A 13,713-nucleotide genomic window follows, 5' to 3' on the forward strand; every position below is an offset into this window, starting at 1 on the left:
TACAGAAAAAATGTATCAAAGGGGGAACTTTCACTTTCACCCATTACTAAATAATTTAGGGATTCACCGAATCCACTATTTTGGATTCGGCCGAACCCCCGAATCCTCTGCGAAAGATTTGGCCGCATACCGAACCGAATCAGAATCCTAATTTGTATTTGCAAATTAGGGGTGGGAAGGGAAAACATTTTTAACTTCCTTGTTTTGTGACAAAAAGTCACGGGATTTCCTTTCCTGTCCCTAATTTGCATATGCAAATTATGATTCGGATTTGGTACGACCGGGCAGAAGGATTCGTCCGAATCCAAATCCTGCTGAAAAAGGCCAAATCCTGGTTGAATCCTGAACCGAATCCTGGATTCAGTGCATCCCTAAAATAATAATTTAAAAATCCCATAGAAATGAACAGAGAGTGGTGGAATTTCACTCCAGAGGACCGTGGTGATCTCTAACGTCACTCCTTGATAAATATACCCCATTGCGTTTATGGGGTTTTTTTGTGGTACACCTGTCCAAAAAAGACTTCCATGAGCCAAAACCAGTCATTAACATACACAGACATGCCCCAAATCCACCCAGATTCTTCCCTGGGGTATATTTATCAAAAAAGTGAAGTTAGAGATCGCCACAGTCCACTAGATTGAAATATCATCACTCTCCAATGGTGAACTTTCACTTTCACCCATTAATAAATACTCTTTTAGAAATCCCATAGAAATGAACAGAGAGGGTGGAATTTCACTCTAGTCGACCTTGGTGATCTCTAACTTCGCTCTTTGATAAATATACCCCCCTTTCTCTTCAAAACTTTTTTGGGCAGGAAAGCAGCACTTGTTGGAAAGTTTGTATATGTATAGTAACCTTTAAATTTCTTTTATTTTTAGCAAACATCTACCACAAGGACGGTGCCAAGGATGCCTTACTGTGTGGGAACAGCAGTGATGCCGGGTAAGCCCTGTGTTTTTGCTCTCTTCTATACAGTACTATACTATAACGTAACTGGGAAGAGTGAGTGAGGAGAGTGCATTTGATGTGCTAGCCCTTTGCTGCGATTTTCAAGTTAATTAGAAAGGAAATAAAAGCTTTCAGGATTTAAAATGATGCATGCTTGCCGTGTAAGGGAACAGCGTGTAATTACAGCGTCACTCAGTGAAAGGGAGAACTCCAGGATGTTAATTAATACGCAATTAGTAGGGCCAATTTGCTTACATGTACAGTCCTATTTACATTTGTCTATTTTAAGAGTTTTAGGGAAGACTGAAATCTTTTATTTTCCAATTAAATCAAAATGCTTCCCATTGGCAGAGTGGGTGGCTAGAATAATTCATCATGTGTACTTGTGATCCCGTCTGCTGGTGATAGTCCCTGTAGATCAATACAGAGTTATACATTTGGGTTCAGTAATCAGCATGCAAACGATTCCTTAATATACCCGTAAAATATTCTTGATAAATTGTACTTTGTGAAATATCTATGCTGTTATTGGTTTATGGTTTATTGGTTTATGGGATCTCTCTGTACAGACTATGAGCAAACTTAGGGAACTGTTCCTGCTGAATTGTGCTTAGTACAGGGGAATACCTATGCTGCCATAGTTTTATGGGATCTCTCTGAACAGACTATGAGCAAACTTAGGGACTGTTCCTGCTGAATTGTGCTTAGTACAGTGGAATACCTATGCTGCCATAGTTTTATGGGATCTTTCTGTACAGACTATGAGCAAACTTAGGGACTGTTCCTGCTGAATTGTGCTTAGTACAGGGAATACCTATGCTGCCATAGTTTTATGGGATCTTTCTGTACAGGCTATGAGCAAACTTAGGGACTGTTCCTGCTGAATTGTGCTTAGTACAGGGAATACCTATGCTGCCATAGTTTTATGGGATCTTTCTGTACAGACTATGAGCAAACTTAGGGACTGTTCCTGCTGAATTGTGCTTAGTACAGGGAATACCTATGCTGCCATCGTTTTATGGGATCTATACAGACTGTTCCTGCTGAATTGTGCTTAGTACAGGGGAATACCTATGCTGCCATAGTTTTATGGGATCTCTCTGTACAGACTATGAGCAAACTTAGGGGACTGTTCCTGCTGAATTGTGCTTAGTACAGGGGAATACCTATGCTGCCATAGTTTTATGGGATCTCTCTGTACAGACTATGAGCAAACTTAGGGGACTGTTCCTGCTGAATTGTGCTTAGTACAGGGGAATACCTATGCTTACAGAAAGATAGTCGGAGCCAACTAAGTTAAATGTAGCCTTTAGCCCGCAGGTTGGTAATAGTCTCAATGAACAACAAGGCACAAAACAGCTACACTGAATGCTGGAGAGTGACACACCCCTCCAATTCAGCTGCAGCCAGCCAACCAGTTCAAGCCAAGGTTGCTACAAAGTGTTAAAATATAACTTTTAATTCAAACTGTTTTAAAAGAATTGCTCATTTGGCCACACCAGCATACACACTCACAGCGTGAAAAAATGCTACGCCGTGCGGGACCATGTCCCTAAAATAACACACAATTAAAAACTCAGAGCGTAGGTTGGAAAGGTGGTGGGTATGTGCAAAATATTTAGTAGCAGGTTTAAATACCCATTGTCAGTACCTGCTCAATAGGGATATTCCTCAGTATTACCCCAATAGTGCTGGTTCCCACCCTTCCACCCTTCCCCCAGCAAAGTTTTCTGCCTAGCTACGTTGGGAAGAGTGGGAGCTATTCACACCACCTTCCACCTACGCCGCCCTACGCGTTTCGCTGACAAGCAGCTTCGTCAGGGGCATAAGTGGAATACCTATGCTGCCATAGTTTTATGGGATCTCTCTGTACGGACTATGAGCAAACGTAGGGGGCTGTTCCTGCTGAATTGTGCTTAGTACAGGGGAATACCTATGCTGCCATAGTTTTATGGGATCTCTCTGTACGGACTATGAGCAAACGTAGGGGGCTGTTCCTGCTGAATTGTGCTTAGTACAGGGGAATACCTATGCTGCCATAGTTTTATGGGATCTCTCTGTACGGACTATGAGCAAACGTAGGGGGCTGTTCCTGCTGAATTGTGCTTAGTACAGGGGAATACCTATGCTGCCATAGTTTTATGGGATCTCTCTGTACGGACTATGAGCAAACTTAGGGGGCTGTTCCTGCTGAATTGTGCTTAGTACAGGGAATACCTATGCTGCCATAGTTTAATGGGATCTCTTTGTACAGACTATGAGCAAACTTAGGGACTGTTCCTGCTGAATTGTGCTTAGTACAGGGAATACCTATGCTGCCATAGTTTTATGGGATCTCTCTGTAGAGACTAGGAGCAAATTTAGGGTCTGTTCCTGCTGAATTGTGATTAGTACAGGGGAATACTTACTGTATGCTCGATTTGATTTGTGTTATCTGCCATACCACACACAGGAAGTTTTTCTTGCACTAGAACGTTCCAGAGCAGGCTAGTTACCCACCCCCTATGGCATATTATCCCTCATACCTTCTCTTCATTGCAACACAATATGAGGGCTATGATAGGTACTACAGCAACTTGCGGCAAGAAAGAGACAGTGGCATTTTAGGCTAAAACTGGTTGAGAAAAGGTACAGTGAAGCTTTATTTGACTATGTTAAATAAATGACTTCATTTTCCGAAGTCGACCGAAGTTGCCTCACGAGCAAACTTCTGGCGACTTTGGAAAATGAAGCACCGCATGTGCTTAAGCGCAGGCAACTTTTCATTTTAGCGGACAGGAAGACACGCGAAGGCAGTTCGGGGAGTTTGTGGCCCAGAAGAAGACGCGATTAGTCTTCTAAGACGCAGATCTCCCCGAATCTGCTTGTGTGGACTAACCCTAAACCCACCCCACAGTAGAACCTCGAATAATCCCACTCCATGTATTCTCTTTGGGTTGCATTATTAAGTAAAGCATATTTACTGGCTATACTGTCCCTTGACATGGCACATGCATTCCGGATTCTCTGGCCAAAGGAACAAATGGCTTTCCCAGCTTGGTTATTGGAATTGTTTCTACAGGAAGATTGTGGATTCACTTTCCAAAAATCAAAGCAAGAGCTCAAAGCATCTGCTGAACCATCATTATTGACCAAACTAATGTGTTTGGACTGGGACACTATTAGTGTCAATCAATCCAGAGAACTATCACTTTTAAAGTATACTTAATGCATTATGGGGAATTTACTTCCGTATTAACCCCTTATTTCAAATTCTGTAAAGCCATTTGGGATAATTTTGGGTCTTATGTGTGAGCTACAGAATATTTGGCAGAACACCACTATCTAGGCATCTATCCATCTATTTGTCTGTCTGTCTGTCTACTTCTCTCTCTGGGTCTTTGTTTTCCCAGTTTTGCTCTAATAGGATCTCCCTGTCTAGTGGGAAGGTGCCAAGCCTGATAACTTTAAAGGCATCATCAAGGTCAACTGAAATGATAGGAATAGGCTGGTGGGAGCTGATTAGTTCTCAAATAAAACCACCTGGCCATTTAGCATGGTTTGAAGATCCAAATTACAGAAAGATCTGCTATCTGGAAAACTGAGCATTCTGGATAATAGGCCCAATAACTGTACTATAATCATGTAAAACCCTACACCGGATAGGGAAAGCAAAATAAGAGAAAATAACACAACATCGATCTCTTACTCTATAGAATGGTAGAGTATTAAAATTCCTAATAAAGTCAATTTGCCTATGGATACTTGATAAGAGTTGATTTTGTTCTTTTTGTTGTTCAGGCCATGTTTGGGCTCAATCAGCCTGTAGCATTGACTTGATCTCGCAGTCCTTACCAGTCAGGACGATGTGTTATCCTTAATCCTTAATGGACATTAAGATAAATTACTTCAACGGTGCTGTCAGCAGTATCTGTCGAGTTGCAAGATAACTTCTGTTAGAGTAGTTAAACCTTAGAGAATAATGGCTATCTCTTCAATTGAAACCCTGCGCTGGAAATTAGTCCTTAAATGGGTCCCATGTTGTGTTTCTACAAAGTACCTCTATTCGCTATATACCCTTAAATGCCCCTGCAGAGGCAGGCTTAGCAAATTGCATTACTGACACAGTCCTATATTGTGCCTTTGTACAGGCATTCAGTCAACGAAGGGGGGCTGCGGAACTTTGCTTGATAATTATAGAGGTATTCCTTTGCTTAATTGGTTTTAAGTTATTTATCTGTATGGTCTATGTGGATTTTAGGGCAGAGGCACATGCTCAGATTCGGAAATATTTAGTCGCCAGGCGATAAATCGCCTCTTCTTCGAGGCGACTGATTTCCCTGAACTGCCTTCCCGCCGGCTAGAATCGAAATGCGCGATGGCACTCAGAGCCCTTCATTTTCCGAAGTTGCCTGAAGTTATCTTGTGAGGCAACTTCGGGCGGCTTCCCAAAACGAATAGCTCAGATTGTCATCCCACCAGGTATTTACAGACTGGGGTGGCGTGAGACCGGGAAAAAACCCAGTGGGCCCTAGCTCTCATGGGACCCCTGCTAACCCAGGTCCGTCTCTTCTTCAGTGTCCATCACAGCGTCCCCCAGTAAAGAAAAAGCAGCCAGTATGTGAAGTGCAGGGGGAGCGGCGGTGTCGCTTGGTGGGGGGGGGGGCAGCACGTGCAGCTGGGATGGGGGCCCCCCAGTTGGCAGCCTCAGTGGACCACGGATACCCCAGTCTGACACTGCTGGAATCTCTCAACCAGTCCCTAGTGCAGATGGGCACTGACTCCATACTGCCCCTAGAATCCTGCTGCCCTAGGCCTGGGCTTTTGTGGTCCTCGCACAAAATAAAGGCAATGGGATACCCGGATATATGTTGCACATGGTAAAAATCCACTACAGCGGGCAACAGATCTCCTGAAAATGCTTTCCCATCATCAATAATGTAAGTCGCTGGTGGGACAAAATACGTGTTGCTTCATTTTCAGAAATCACCTGAAGTTTCCTTGCAAGTAACTTTGGCCAACTTCATAAAGCCAAAGTAACTCAATTGACAAAGTTGTCAGTGGGAAAGCATTTTCACTCTTGATAGTGAAGATTTAACCACGGACAACAAATCCCATGTGTCATCACCCTTGGGGCATCACAATTGTAGTTTAACAGGCAATTCAGACTCACCCCTACTCCCTTAGTTTAGTAGTAGACGGATTTCAGTCTGCAGAGGATTCAGAGTTCTCGCATTCATGCAGAGATCCAAAGCAAAAAAAAGAAAAAAATGTAGGACACACTTCCCCATGAAGTAAATTAAAACCACTATTTACTGATGCATTAAAAACACAGGTGGCCGTTGTGTAATGGTCGCCTAACGCCAATCTTCGGCCATAATCTTAGGCCATAAAGAAGTGTGCCCTACATTTTTTCTGCCTGGCAATAGTAGGACCTTTGACGCTTATAAAGAAGCTTTTAAGTTACATAGTGAAAGTAAATCTAAAACAACTGGATTTGCTGAGTAATCATTGAAGACGTTTAACTATTCATCCGAGCAGCTTTTTCAGTTCAACTGAAGTCCTCTGCATTTTAAGTTACTTTTAAGTTATGTTATGCCTCTCGAGAAACTTAAAGGGATACTGTCATGGGAAAAAAAAATTTTTCAAAATGAATCAGTTAATAGTGCTGCTCCAGCAGAATTCTGCGCTGAAATCCATTTCTCAAAAGAGCAAACAGATTTTTTTATATTCAACTTTGAAATCTGACATGGGGCTAGACATATTGTCAATTTCCCAGCTGCCCCTGGTCATGTGACTTGTACTCTGATAAACTTCAATCACTCTTTACTGCTGTACTGCAAGTTGGACTGATATCAACCCCCTCCCTTTTCCCCCCAGCAGCCAAACAAAAGAACAATGGGAAGGTAACCAGATAGCAGCTCCCTAACACAAGATAACAGCTGCCTGGTGGATCTAAGAACAACACTCAATAGTAAAAACCCATGTCCCACTGAGACACATTCAGTTACATTGAGAACGAAAAACAGCAGCCTGCCAGAAAGCATATCTCTCCTGAAGTGCAGGCACAAGTCACATGACCAGGGGCAGCTGGGAAATCGACAAAATGTCTAGCCCCATGTCAGATTTCAAAATTGAATATAAAAAAATCTGTTTGCTCTTTTGAGAAATGGATTTCAGTGCAGAAATCTGCTGGAGTAGCACTATTAACATTAAATACAAAAAGGAAAAGGAAGGTACTGTGGACCTTTAATGCTGAAAGCCAAGCCCACCATATGTAACATTCTGTTCATTTCTGGCTTCTGGCTGACTGCACCAACATTCTCACAGCAGTGTTCCCTAGGTCATTCTAAAGCTGAATGTCATTCAGCCAGTCAGTGACTCCCAGCAGAATTGTAAATCTTTGTTATTGTAGTATGTTCTAAATTAACTTTTATTGGCTTTGATTACCCTTACACTGCTGGCTAGCCTTAGCTTTCGGGGAAATAAGTATTTGCATATTAATAGTTACGCAACACAAACTTTATTTTTCCAATTAAAATATTTAATATATTATGTACTTTAGTAACTTATTTCATACCGCAATTGTAAACCGCCAACTTTCTGAAAAACAAAGGACATGTGAGGGACGAGGACCCTGAATATTCCAAAGCAAATTATGTACATGATAGATATTTGACTTTACCATGACTTTACAGGAAGAATAGTAACCCAGTAATATGGTAGGTAGAACCACTAAGTGAAAGTGAAATCCATGAATTAAGGGGGGCACAATCATTCTGTGTGACCATAGGTGATGGTAAGGGAACCAACAAAGGGCCATCCAACTTTGCACAGGAGGAGGAGATGGGACTGAAAACATTTCTGTGTATAAATGTGTATAATGAATATTATTTGATTACAGTGGAGGGGCTTATTGAGGTCCTATACATGGGATTTTAACCCATTTATAAGATTGGACTATAATCTCTGTAATTATTATCTATTGTAATCTATTGTGAAGTTGTATGTCTCATACAGCCAATATATCTGATATGATTCGTTCTCCTGATTCTTGTTCCTTCTAGGAAGTGCCCTGATGGGTTTATTTGCATGAAGACCGGGAAAAACCCAAATTATGGCTACACCAGTTTTGATACCTTCGGCTGGGCATTTCTTTCTCTGTTCCGTCTCATGACCCAGGACTATTGGGAAAACTTATATCAACAGGTATGAGCTTCGGCTTAGTTTATTCAACCTTTCGCTCATAGCAACGTCACTATTACAGAACTAGGCTGCACCTTGTTTGCGGGGCCATTTTTCTCTGAATTCCTTCAGCAAATTCTCTGATTCCGTACAGCCTCAACTACTTGCATTACACACTTTTCATCCTCTAAGTGGAGACTGAAGAGAGTTTAGCAGGGAACAGAAAAGTTCCACTTTCTATACAAAAGCCTGGATGGGAACTACTTACTCCCACCAATATTTATTGACCCTACCCAGGGGCGTAACTATAGAGGAAGGAGACCCTGCGGTTGCAGGGGGGCCCAGGAGTGTAGGGGGCCCAGTGAGACCCTAATTAATTAGCAATTTTAATATATCTTGGTAAAATAGGCCAACATAAATATTTTGGGGCCCTAAATTGAATTTGCTATGGGGCCCAGTAACAACTAGTTACGCCACTGACCCTACCCACTAGCTATGGCCTCGCATAATGTTACATCTCATGGGACTTGTGTTATTAGAGAATGGTATCCCCTTCTCTAAATGATAAAGGTATGATGTTTTTATTGTTGTTTCAGACTCTCCGAGCAGCGGGGAAGACATACATGATCTTTTTCGTCTTCGTCATCTTTTTGGGCTCTTTTTACCTTGTCAACTTGATCCTGGCTGTAGTGGCTATGGCTTATGAAGAACAGAACCAAGCCACCATTGCCGAAGCAGAAGCAAAAGAGAAGGAATTCCAACAAGCCATGGAACAAATAAAGAAAGAACAAGAGGTTAGCACATCCATATATATATATATATATACACACACACACACATATATATATTTATCTATATATATTTACAGGTATCTGAGATTAGCTAGTTTGTGATTGTTGTCCTACGTTCTCTTTAACTTTATTTCATTTTAGCTATGGGCACATTTTTATTGTTCTCAACAAAATTGCCAAATATTTTGTAATCTTTCCTTTCTAACCAGGCATTAGCCAACAAGGGACCAGATGTTGCATCCCACAGTTCCTGCGAAATGTCACCATTTAGCTCTAAAAGTGCCAAAGAGAGGAGAAACAGGAGGAAGAAAAAGAAATCCTCTGAAACCGAAGAGTATGGAGAAGATATGAAACTCCCCAGGGGCGAGTCGGACGAGGAGAGTCTCCGCAAGACGGTAATCAAGACGGCACAGGAATTATTTTGTGAATTGAGATCACATTTCTGTGCTTAGGTTCATTTTAATGGTTTTAAACTCTACTTGAATTATAATGAATATGCTTCATTAATATCCAATGGTATAGCTTCATCACGTTAGATTGCTTGCCTAGCTTTACCATGCAACATCTTCTTTAGTATTCAGAGAGACCATGGTTGCCAGTGTGGTCACTATTGACTCCTGATACTAGCCCATGTATGGGATCAAAGTGATTCCCTTTCCAGTTGATATTTGATCAGAGCTTGAGCAGATATCATTGGGCTGTTTATACAGTCAAGGGCCAGTGGTGTTGTATTTATGCCCAGGGTGATTAGATTGAGCTGAATGCCAAGCCTGCAAATCAACCGATTTATTAGACCATGTGGTTAGTTGAATCTGCTAAAGATTGACCAGGCCTAATGTAATTTAAAGGGGAACTATTGCAAAAATGAAAATTTAATATAAGCATCAGCATACCGAAATAAGAAACTTTCTAAATACAATCAATTAAATATTCTGTACTGTTTCTGAAATAATCAAGTTCATCATCTCTGTTTCTCTTCATTTTGTCTTCATGCAGCAGCTGAGTGTCAGATATTTATTGACAGTTAGATCCAATATATCTTATAAGGGGGCTCCTTTTGCCTAGAAGATGTATTAGAGCTCACTCTATTAAACTCACCAGACATCATGTCTCTCTACATGCAGGATTTGTGCAAAAGGCAGTTATGTTGTTAGATTTTGTTTGTGTTAGAATCAGTTATTTGAGTGAGCTCTAATTCATCTGCTAGGAAAGGGAGCCCCCCTATAAGATATATTGGATCTAACTGTCAACTGACACCAAACTGCTGCATGAAGACAGAATGAAGAGAAACAGATGCTGAGAGAGGAACAGTGAATATAAACTTGATTATTTCAGAATTTTTTTTAATTGATTATATTTAGAAAGTTTCTTGTTTCAGTATGCTGAAGCTCATATTAAATTTTCATTTTCGAGATAGTTCCCCTTTAAGCAAGACAGCAACGCTTTTGTAGATGCAAGGGACAACACAGCAAGCAAAAAACATAATCTGTTTACCATATAGTACTAAAATCTCCAGTGCGCCCCTAATTTGTACCAATTTTGTGCTGATTTCATTCACAGTCCCTCCTTGGAATTGGTTTTGGCGCTGGTTCTGGCAAACGCAGGATAAGTCAAGGGAGTATCTTTAATTTTCGATTCCGCAACCGAGACCTTTACTCTGAGACGGAGTTTGCAGATGATGAAGTCAGCAATGCCAGTGACGGTCACCGCGGATCCCTGCTGGCCCCCCGCACAGGCCGGCGGCAAAGCACTCAGAGTCAGACGAGCCCTCTTACGCAGGGTTTCACCCAAAATGGAAAAAGAAACAGCTCTGTGGATTGCAATGGGGTGGTGTCATTGGTTGGAGGAACTGGGACATTTTCTAACCCTACGTCACCCGGTGGATTACAATTACCAGCTGTTGTGGAAAAATCATCAGCTGAAGAAAATGTAAGTGTGATTTTTATTGTCTTACCGATTGAGTGTTCTTCTGATGTCACTGGCTCTGGTGACATCATTAAAATGATGCAATAATTTTCTTTTTAACACCCTATGACTAGACACTAGACAGCCATTTCGTTTTATAACTCACCAACTTGTTTTAGTATGCCCTGTGTATTCTAAGCTGCCTTTTAATAAATGAGTATACAGGTATGGGACCTGTTATCCAGAATGCTGGATAACGGATCTTTCCGTAATTTAGATCTTTATACTTAAGTGTCACAGGAAATCATGTAAACATGAAATAAACCCAATAGGCTGGTTTTGCCTCCAATAAGGATTAATTATTTCTTGGGATCAAGTACAAGCTACTGCTTTATTATTACACAGAAAGAGGAAATAATTTTTTTAAATTTTCATTAATTGGATTAAATGGAGTCCATGGGAGACGGCCTTTCCATAATTTAGAGCTTTCTGGATAATGGATTTCTGGATAACGATCGCATACCTGTACTGACATACTTCTCTTGGATTATCAGTACAATGGGCAGCTTATTTCCTGGTGATTGAGTCCCCATTTTTGGTCTAGCCAAACTTTTATTCAGAAATTGTCATGTTTTATGGTCAAGACTATAGGCACTAAATCAGAGTAATAGTCTCACAGTACCCATAACAAACTACTGCCTTGTATCTACAGTTACTTGTATTAGCGGCTGCATACTGGGCATCCCTGAAATATGTAGTCTCCCCCCTCTAACCAAGGGCCCCCATGTTCTCTAAATGTGAACCTGAAAACATTATTATTATGTAACAAAGTAGACAAAAGAACAATTCAAGGTTGTGTAACCAAAACATGGGCTTACAATGAAGGTTTTATTGGTGATGGCTGTGAGTGGGCGCAGAAAAACAGGATTCTGTGCTACTCACAACTGAACTCATTTGCCCCTCGCTTTATTGATGGCCATATTGCAGCGAGTATTGAGTGCTGTGTGTTAATTAATATCATCTGCACTTTGCCCCAGTTGCTGTGTGAATGGAAGAGCTTCAGCTGCATTGGTAAATGTATTGAGTGGGCTATCAAGCCATAAATGCAGAAAAAAGACGGACGGTCTGAAACGTTGAGAAGTGTTTGGGGTCAGAGCCCATGTCCTAATAAAGGCATTTTAAGAAAAGAAACTGCTGATTGGTGCTGTCAATAATTGATATAAATACAGAAAGGCCTAATTAACTTACTACTGCATTATGCTGAAATACACTAATATAGGGTGTTTTTCTACCTTAGTACAGTCAAATACACCTTATATAGTAAAAGATAACAGGTTATTCACTTTTGTGCTTATCCATGTGAACTGTCATAGTCGTCCTCATCAGAGCAGCCAGTTGAGTCTTCTATCTATAATCTATTAATCTATCTATCATCTCTCTCTCTCTCTCTCTCTCTCTCTCTCTCTCTCTCTCTCTCTCTCTCTCTCTCTCTCTCTCTCTCTCTCTCTCTCTCTCTCTCTATCTATCTATCTATCATCCATCTATCATCTATCTATCTATCTATCTATCTATCTATCTGTTCTTCTATCTATCTATCTATCTATCTATCTATAATCTATTAATCTATCTATCTATCTATCTATCTATCTATCTATCTATCTATCTATCTATCTATCATCTATCTATCTATCTATCTATCTATCTATCTATCTATCTATCTATCTATCATAATCATTTATCTATCTGTTTGTCTGATTGTTGAAGGCTGACAGAGGCTGCATGTGCCCTATGATTAATGAGTAGGGATGTAGCGAACCGCCGAGTATGTGTTCGCGAACGCCGTTCGCGAACACCGGCAAAAAATGCGAACAGTTTGCGAACTGTTCGCGAACTTCGAACATCCGAAAATCGTTCGATTCGAACGATCGAAGGATTTTAATTGTTCGATTTTAGCGACCGAATGGTCGAATGGTCGAACGATTTTGACGCGAACGCCTATTGGCGAACGTCGCGCGACGTTCGCGAACTTGCGGCGGACGCGAACAGTCGAAGTTCGCGCGAACTAGTTCGCCGGCGAACAGTTCGCTACATCCCTATTAATGAGACTGAAGTGTCCCTTCTCAGGCTGCTGGAGAGGCCGACCAAAAACTGCTTTTCTCCTGTTGAGTAGTTTTCCAAATATTGGGAGCAAATAGAGAGGCTGTATGAAGCTGAGAGCACAGTGTTTGTTGTTGGCATGGGGAATATGATTGGCCATGTTGATATATACATAACAGCTGATAGATACATTTTCTATATATTGCAATATTTAAAGGGTATATTTTCCAAAATCCATTTATTTAACAGCATCGCTGGTGAGGCCTATTCTTTTAGTTTCCCCACTTCTAAAAACAGTCTTTGTTATACTCCCATGTTCCATCAGTAATCCTTGTGCTTCTCTGTTACACTTATCATTTTATTGTTCTGTGTGAAAGAAGATTAACGTTACATGGAAAGACTGTGAAACATTTTGGCCCTGTCTTCTTAAGTAATAGAGCTTTGTGTTTGCTGATATGGGGGGTTCCCATATGAATGATAGTTATCATTCCAGTGTTTAGGATTAAGCCAATGCAGACTGTCAGACAGAAAGAACAATTTCATTTTCGCCCAAGTGATATACAGTAGAAGCTTTGTCTAAAGTAATGGAAATATTGCAAAATGTGCACCCAGTGTCGGACTGGCCCACCGGGATACCAGGAAAACTCCCGGTGCGCCCAGGTGTCAGTGGGCCCTCCTGCTTCTAAACGTTTGGCCTATTTCATGGCAATTCCTTATTTCATTAACAAAGAGGCTAAATGTAATTTAAGAGAAGAGAATAGAGATTGAGTGAGGAGAGGCAGAAAATAGTACTGAAAGTGGG

The 13,713-nt window shown here is 41.1% G+C and overlaps 1 protein-coding gene across 4 annotated transcripts in view; it reads left to right on the forward strand.

The window, feature by feature from the left end:
- LOC108718723 (sodium channel protein type 5 subunit alpha) overlaps positions 1-13,713 on the forward strand; it is a 220,458-nt gene that overhangs the window by 103,166 nt on the left and 103,579 nt on the right. For all 4 annotated transcript variants that reach the window (XM_041565779.1, XM_041565781.1, XM_041565780.1 and 1 more), the window contains exons 8-12: positions 885-948; positions 8,001-8,142; positions 8,715-8,912; positions 9,119-9,304; positions 10,470-10,838. In XM_041565779.1, the coding sequence (XP_041421713.1) occupies positions 885-948; positions 8,001-8,142; positions 8,715-8,912; positions 9,119-9,304; positions 10,470-10,838 (959 nt within the window). The remainder of the gene's footprint in view (positions 1-884; positions 949-8,000; positions 8,143-8,714; positions 8,913-9,118; positions 9,305-10,469; positions 10,839-13,713) is intronic.

The sequence above is a fragment of the Xenopus laevis genome, chromosome 6L (assembly GCF_017654675.1).
Source record: "Xenopus laevis strain J_2021 chromosome 6L, Xenopus_laevis_v10.1, whole genome shotgun sequence".
In the NCBI taxonomy this organism is placed as follows: domain Eukaryota; kingdom Metazoa; phylum Chordata; class Amphibia; order Anura; family Pipidae; genus Xenopus; species Xenopus laevis.